Source organism: Alosa pseudoharengus, unplaced genomic scaffold (assembly GCF_046254945.1).
Source record: "Alosa pseudoharengus isolate Yale_2024_CS ecotype anadromous, Long Island Sound unplaced genomic scaffold, YU_APseudo_1.1 YU_APseudo_1.1_scf_11, whole genome shotgun sequence".
Lineage (NCBI taxonomy): Eukaryota > Metazoa > Chordata > Actinopteri > Clupeiformes > Clupeidae > Alosa > Alosa pseudoharengus.
The window spans coordinates 39,084,025-39,091,524 of NW_027468576.1; the positions used below are offsets into that span (position 1 = coordinate 39,084,025).

General features: G+C 42.3%; 1 protein-coding gene across 1 annotated transcript in view; it reads left to right on the forward strand.

The window, feature by feature from the left end:
• myo1f (myosin IF) overlaps positions 1-7,500 on the forward strand; it is a 48,485-nt gene that overhangs the window by 3,230 nt on the left and 37,755 nt on the right. Inside the window, exon 2 of the mRNA XM_076279136.1 lies at positions 7,219-7,350. Coding sequence (XP_076135251.1) covers positions 7,219-7,350 — 132 coding nt within the window. The remainder of the gene's footprint in view (positions 1-7,218; positions 7,351-7,500) is intronic.

Consider the following 7,500-nt stretch of genomic DNA (forward strand, 5'->3'; position numbering starts at 1 on the left):
GGACCAGAGGTGGGCCCATGCGGCTCGTTATGCAGTTTAACACGGACCATCAAGCAGTAGCAGACTCTGTCCACTGGGCGACAGCAGGAGTGTTGGAGTGCTAACTGTGTTGCTAACTGCGTTGTCCATGTTACTGGGCGAGAGCAGGAGTGTCCGAGTGCTAACTGTGTTGTCCATGTTACTGGGCGAGAGCAGGAGTGTCCGAGAGCTAACTGTGTTGCTAACTGCGTTGTCCATGTTACTGGGCGAGAGCAGGAGTGTCCGAGTGCTAACTGTGTTGTCCATGTTACTGGGCGAGAGCAGGAGTGTCCAAGAGCTAACTGTGTTGCTAACTGCGTTGTACATGTTACTGGGCAAGAGCAGGAGTGTCCGAGTGCTAACTGCGTTGTCCATGTTACTGGGCGAGAGCAGGAGTGTCCAAGTGCTAACTGCGTTGTACATGTTACTGGGCAAGAGCAGGAGTGTCCGAGTGCTAACTGCGTTGTCCATGTTACTGGGTGAGAGCAGGAGTGTCCGAGTGCTAACTGCGTTGTCCATGTTACTGGGTGAGAGCAGGAGTGTCCGAGTGCTAACTGTGTTGTCCATGTTACTGGGTGAGAGCAGGAGTGTCCGAGTGCTAACTGTGTTGCTAACTGCATTGTCCATGTTACTGGGCGAGAGCAGGAGTCTCGGAGTGCTAACTGTGTTGTCCATGTTACTGGGCGAGAGCAGGAGTGCTAGCTGCGTTGTTCATGTTACTGGGCGAGAGCAGGAGTGTCGGAGTGCTAACTGTGTTGTCCATGTTACTGGGCGAGAGCAGGAGTGCTAACTGTGTTGTCCATGTTACTGGGCGAGAGCAGGAGTGTCGGAGGGCCGGAGTGCTAACTGTGTTGTCCATGTTACTGGGCGAGAGCAGGAGTGCTAACTGTGTTGTCCATGTTACTGGGCGAGAGCAGGAGTGTCGGAGGGCCGGAGTGCTAACTGCGTTGTACATGTTCGTGCTGCCCTGGTTTCTCACAGCTGTAGGCAGAGCAGGCGGTGATATTTATGGCTGTGGTTTCCCTGTGTTCTCTGTGGATCTGTGTGTGTCTGTATATGTGTGTGTGTGTGTGTGTGTGTGTGTGTGTGTGTGTACAGTATATGTGTATGTGTGTCTTTCACCACAAATGCATATTCACACTGAACATTTTTTGCATTTGGTACCAAGTTCTGTCGTCAGCTCTCATGTCGTTCAGCTCTCATGTCGTCAACAACAGTTGAGTGTTACCTGCAGAGGCTTTTTATGATTGGCATTTAATGAAGCCTAGTGACTCAGAATTGCACCTGTTTCATGGTTCAGTAATTTCCTGTGTATTAGCCGCATTGTGTATAAGCCGCAGGACAGTGTTTTATGCAATTAAAAGATACAAAACCATATTAATACTATATTAACTGCCCCCGTCTATTAACCTCATAGCTGAAGAAATTTTGCAAAATTAATGTATAAGCCACGGCTAATAGTTGGGAAATATAGAATCCATGTGTGTGTTTGTGTGAGTGTGTTGGATTACATCAGTACACAGAGACACTGAGATGGTGTAGTGAGATCACCTCTTAACTTTAGAGAGTTGAGAACACAGTGGTGTGTTTGTGTGTATGTGTGTGTGTGTGTGTTGGATTACATCAGTACACACTGATGTAGGTGTAGTGAGATTACCTCTTAACCTTAGAGAGAACACAGTGGTGTGTGTGTGTGTGTGTGTGTGTGTTGATCTGACGGTGATCTTTAAATATCCCTCTGCTGCTGAGAAACGCTAAAGAGGAAGCGGACATACTCTGCCTCTCTGGCTCTCCTAAATGAGCCAACAGGATGATAAAACTCTCTTTATAACTCTTTATAACTCTTCATCTCTCTCAGTTCCCAAATCTGTTTGGATTCTTGATATTCATTTTGCACAGTTCTGCTTGGTGTACATGTATAAGTACATATACTCTTTTGATCCCGTGAGGGAAATTTGGTCTCTGCATTTATCCCAATCCGTGAATTAGTGAAACACACTCAGGACACAGGGCGTCCCTGGACACTTTGAGGCCCAAGGCAAAAGATCCCGAGGCCCCTCCGAGAACCCCCCCCCACACACACACACACACACACACACTAAAACCCTAAAACTAAAACACACTTTTTTCTGTAAGGGACCGTTCGTTATTTATAAACGGGGTCACCGGAGGAAAATAGGGGAGGGTCATGTCTTTTTATTCTTTGTTGAGGGGAGGGTCACCTAACTGTTTTTGTCTAGGAGGGGGGGGGGGGTCACCCATCTTTTGTATTAATGAAAACAGCAAAAAATCAAAGTGGCTTGTTTGATTGTTGATTTCTGTCGCCATATAACGTTCTCTTTCGTTCCATAGCTCTGTCAATATTGAACAATGAAAATAAGGGAGATTTCCCGGGTTTCTCACGCAAAATACGGAAAATGTCAACATCCGTCCCCATTAACGTTGGAAGGGTTGGAGCAACAAAGTAGCCTACTTTATTCACGCCTAACAGCCTATATCCATTTGGTCAACTTTATCCAGCCCTAAAAAAGCTAACTTTGGTTTACTTGTAGTTTACCGTGTAGCCTAGCCTAACTTTAAACAGTGTGAATGCTTATAAAGCATACTTGTGCTTCATTCATCCACACATCCAGCTCCTAACGTTTTGACAAGCATTTCTACCAATTGACCTTGTTCCTGCCCATCTCTAGCTTTGCTGTCTCCATCCTTTCTGTTTTTGTTGTTTGCAAAAAAATATATAGTATTTATTGGTAACCAGCAACAAGTGCAATTTGTTAATCGCTGTCATTCTCTCTCCTGCCAACAAAAATGTGTTACGTTCCAAGTAGCAGTGCGTAATTCTGCTTCATAAAGCAGAATACAGAATACAAATACATTGGTCATATTAGCCAGTTTATGGACTACAGTGTAGGCTAGAGTTGGTAAGTTATGGTAGGCCACTTGGAGTGAATATACAGGGGGATTTCTTTGGCTCTTAGCCTGGCAGGTGCGCACGTAGACATAGCCTACGGCCGAACACTGCAAGCGCCAATGAATCGTGCTCTCACAACAACCACGTCGTTAACTTAAATAGGCCTACTGTAGGTTAACATCACTGAGTTCGCATTCAAGCAAGCAAAATGATGATTTGAATACATCTGTTTCTCTGGAAGGGCAAGGGGTAACAACAGGACAACACAGAGACAGGCCAGAATGCAGGACTAATGTTATGAGAGTAGCCTATTACAGTAATATGGGATATTCTACGGGAAAATATTAAAACGGCAAGACAGCGAGGAAAAGTTAAAATGATAGGCCTAAACCCGGAAAAAGTTGGCATGTTAGGTATTTTTCGGTCCCTGTGATTATTTGTGAAATTGTGCAAACGGTCTTTTCAAGTCATTTGAGAAGAAAGTAGCAAGCTCCCAAATTGACGCTCGTCTGAGAAATTGAGTTTTGGATAATGTTCAGCTTCGGCAGCTTTACAATGACTGAGGAAGCGACGAGTTCATAGCAACAAGTTCATGTGTTGAATTTGTTATTACCCAGTGTGCTTTGTTGAATGGTCTCAATGTTTTATTGTTTTATTTCATGTGAATACTTACTAGAGGAGTCAATTATTTCAAGTAGACGAATGCAGTTGCAGGAAGTGTGCATTTAGTTATTGTGTTTCCACAACAATGTTAGTGAGTAAATCTACAGAAATGGCCACCATCTTGGTGAAGTGTGATGTGTAAGATCAGAAAGCAGAGGGTGAGTTTAGAACGATTGCTTAAGTCGATGTGTTTTCATAGCGCTCCATATAGCGCTAAGTAGGCCTATCAACGATTGGCCGGGGAGGGTCATGTCTTTTTTGAAAAGACTGCTGGAGGGTCGTTGAAAAATTTCTTGCAGGCAGGGGAGGGTCATGCAACTTTTGATTGAAGCACTCAAAATCCCTCCGGTGACCCCGTTTATAAATAACGAACGGTCCCTAATAATGGGACGCTGTGTTCGTGTTCGCTGTTTTACAGATGTTGCAGATCTTACATTACAGATGTTAACATAGCTTCTAGGTTAACGTAATGTGAGAGCCAGCTCAGCTGAAATCGCTATCTGACAGACTGCCATTAATGTCAATATTGCTAAATGGACTTATTTATACAGTCTATGAAATTAAAAACGGCACTATACATCGAAACCGATAATAAATCGATAATAAATCGTTCTGGCTAGTTGTTATTACTTACCCATCCATTTAATCCAGTTTCTTCCATGTCGTTATCCTGCTATAGTCATAGACATTCTCTGTACCACTTGACTGAACTGAACTAGGGAAAACAGTGTCGGAAAGATAGCCTGGCTAGCGCCACCACTTCTCAATGAGACGTGGTCTGGGAACCAAACATTCATTTTCTCGTATTTGAAAAAAATGCCCAGATCCGTTTATTGGGTGCCACGGATGTCTATATCCTGTCCATGTTAACTGGTGACATGACACCGAATGCAAGCCTTGAATAATGCAGATTAATTTTGCCTCACATACCAAAACAGTTACAACAAACTGCATGCATGACCCCACTTCAGACGTTTTTTTTTTGTGGTCAGATCATACATCGTGATTATAATGCGCAAAAATAATGATCACGTGTGGGCCTCGAACTGCTCACTAAAATGGCAAGCTAGCAGTAGACCACCCTGCTAACCAGTTGCACCACTGGTTATTTTGCATTTCTATGATAGCATGGTGTTCCCATTAAATGAATGGGTACGCCTATGTTGTCTTGTGACAGTTTATTTGTCAATCGATCAAGATATTTATTATAGCAAACACATGTAGGCTACGTGAATGTTTCGCAACAGGCTGCTGAACGAGCAGTAGGTTAAACTATTTTCTAATTGAGGCTATGTGGGAATCTGAAACAGCATAATCTGTCATCAAACTCTCTCGGTAGCTACATCAAAGTTTTGTAATCCATAAATATGCTACCATGATGACCATTTTCTGTCGTCAAATTAGGACCAACAAATTAAATAATATAAGTCTAACTCAGAAAAAAAAAATTCATATGATCACTTCAAATCACAGCTCACTGCATAACTTCACCGAGACTAAGATAACAATAAGTTCTGATAACTTTTGCACATGACTGTGTTTTATAGTATTAACCCCCAAAACGGAATAAAGTGTTAGTGGAGACATGTCAGTTTGTTGTACATCAGTTAGGTTTTGGTATGTGAGGCAAAGATGAACCTACTTTGTTGTTTTGAGGCTTGCATATGCCCATGTTAAATTGTGATAACACCAGTTAACATGGGCGTATATTTCTCACATATGTTAACCTGTGTTAACTTTGACTAAAAGTGCAATATATACATACAAATCCTGCAATTATTTCAACGGCTTGTAGTGTAGTGGTATAGACGATATAGAAGCTAATCCGATCCTCTTTCTTGTCCATGCGTGGTTAGAATCCCAGCTAGATCGCTAGTTTTATTTTTTTTCCATTCATTCAGTATGTGTCATATTTGTGGATAATGCTTAAACGGACATGTATTAGACATACACTGGTGATGTTTTCAGCGATATCCGTTATATTGTCTCACTTTCAAACACTTCGTGAAAATGTAGCCTAAACCTGCACTATCGGAGGCAGAGCAGATTAAGAAGTAGGCAGGGTCTTGTTGAATATTCACTGATTTTATGCAAATATCACCAGTTAAACTGCTCACCATCTAAACTGGAACACCGGGATTAGTGTGCTTCACCTCACTGTGTGTTCACTGTCAGGGGCGGACCTGCCATTAGGCATGGTCAGGCAATTGCCTCCAGGGGGCCTCGTCATTTGTATCGTATTTCGTTTTTTTTTAAATAAATGATCACCGCATCCAAACAATATATTCTAATCCATAATAAAGATTGAAAAAATATTTTGATTGTTCATAAACACAGCCTGTCACTTGAGTTGCAAGACAATAACTTTAGGGAAAACTACATTTTATTTTAAGGGGGCCCTAAATCGGATTTTAAGGGAAATCTTAACTTAATGTGTTTTGTGCAGGCACCAACAAAGCTGAACAGGCACCAGCTGTTTAGCTAGCTGTTAACGTTAGCAGCTGTTAGCAGCTGTATGCTGACTAAATTGACTTATTTATACAGTATGAAATTAAAAACGGCACCACACATCGAAACCGAAAATAAATCGTTCTGGCTAGTTGTTATTACTTACCCATCCATTTAATCCAGTGTCTTCCATGTCGTTAATCCTGCTAGTCATAGACCACTTGACTGAACTGAACTAGGGAAAACAGCGTCGGAAAGATTCAGTTGCTATCAATTGATAACAGACATGTTGTACAACACTGCCATCTGCTGGTTGTTCAGTGGAGGGTGTCTTCGCATTCAAATCTAGTGGCATTTATTTGTGGATCTTGGTGTGCAGTAGGAATGTCTCAAAATTACGTCATCAACATAAAAGCAAAAAGGAGATTCACAAATGCAGATTCCACATACAAAGTCAAGCATATTTATTTTCAAATCTCGAAAATATATTTACAAAGACACGTTTATTTTATATAAATTTGTTTATTTGTATGTCACATTTTTATATTTGTATTTTGTATTTGGATATTTATAAATGTATGTATATGTATATATATCCTTTTATATATATTTAAATCATTTTGAGACAATCCTCACTCCATAGAAACCAAACTTTAGGAAGGTTTTATATGATTTATCTTACTGGTAGCCCAAGTCTGTCAACGGTTATCTTCAGATGCTGTTCGGATAGTACTGTGTTGTACTTTGTACAGTGCAATACAATGCAAGCCAATGGAAGAGCGCCAACGTGGACGTATGTGGTGTATTCAAGCAGCGGCGTAACGTAGCTGTGCTGGGCCTCGGTGCAAGCATTTTCATTGTATTTTCATCTTAATTACGATATTGCGTGTTAGGCCCGAATACGGTGGGGGGCCCATGCCGGGGTGTGGAGGTGGGACCCCCTCCGTTCCTGGGCCCCGCACCGTCGGTAGTTACGCCACTGCATTCAAGAAAATTCCTACAGAATTGAACAGAATCCTACAGACTTCTACCCAGAGGCCTTTAAGGAAAGAGTTCTGTTCAGATTGCGTTCTGATTCAGACACACTTGCTCTGGTAGCAGGCAGCTCATTCAGCTCAACTCTCCTGAGTCTACCTGTCAAAGCATGACCGTCTGTAACCTGTTCTCTATCTCTACAGGGTAGCAAGTATCACTGGCAGAGCCAGAATGTCAAACAGAGTGGGGTGGACGACATGGTGCTCCTCTCCAAGATCACAGAGGATGCCATCGTGGAGAACCTGAAGAAAAGATACTTGGACGACTATATCTTTGTATCCTCTACTATGCTAAGCTCATTTAGCCATTGGTGCTCTTGTGAAGACCAAAGCCGGTCTCTGTTATGCTAAGCTCATTTAACCTCTGCTATGCTAAGCTCATTTAGCCCTTGGTGCTCTGCTATGCTAAGCTCATTTAGCCTCTGC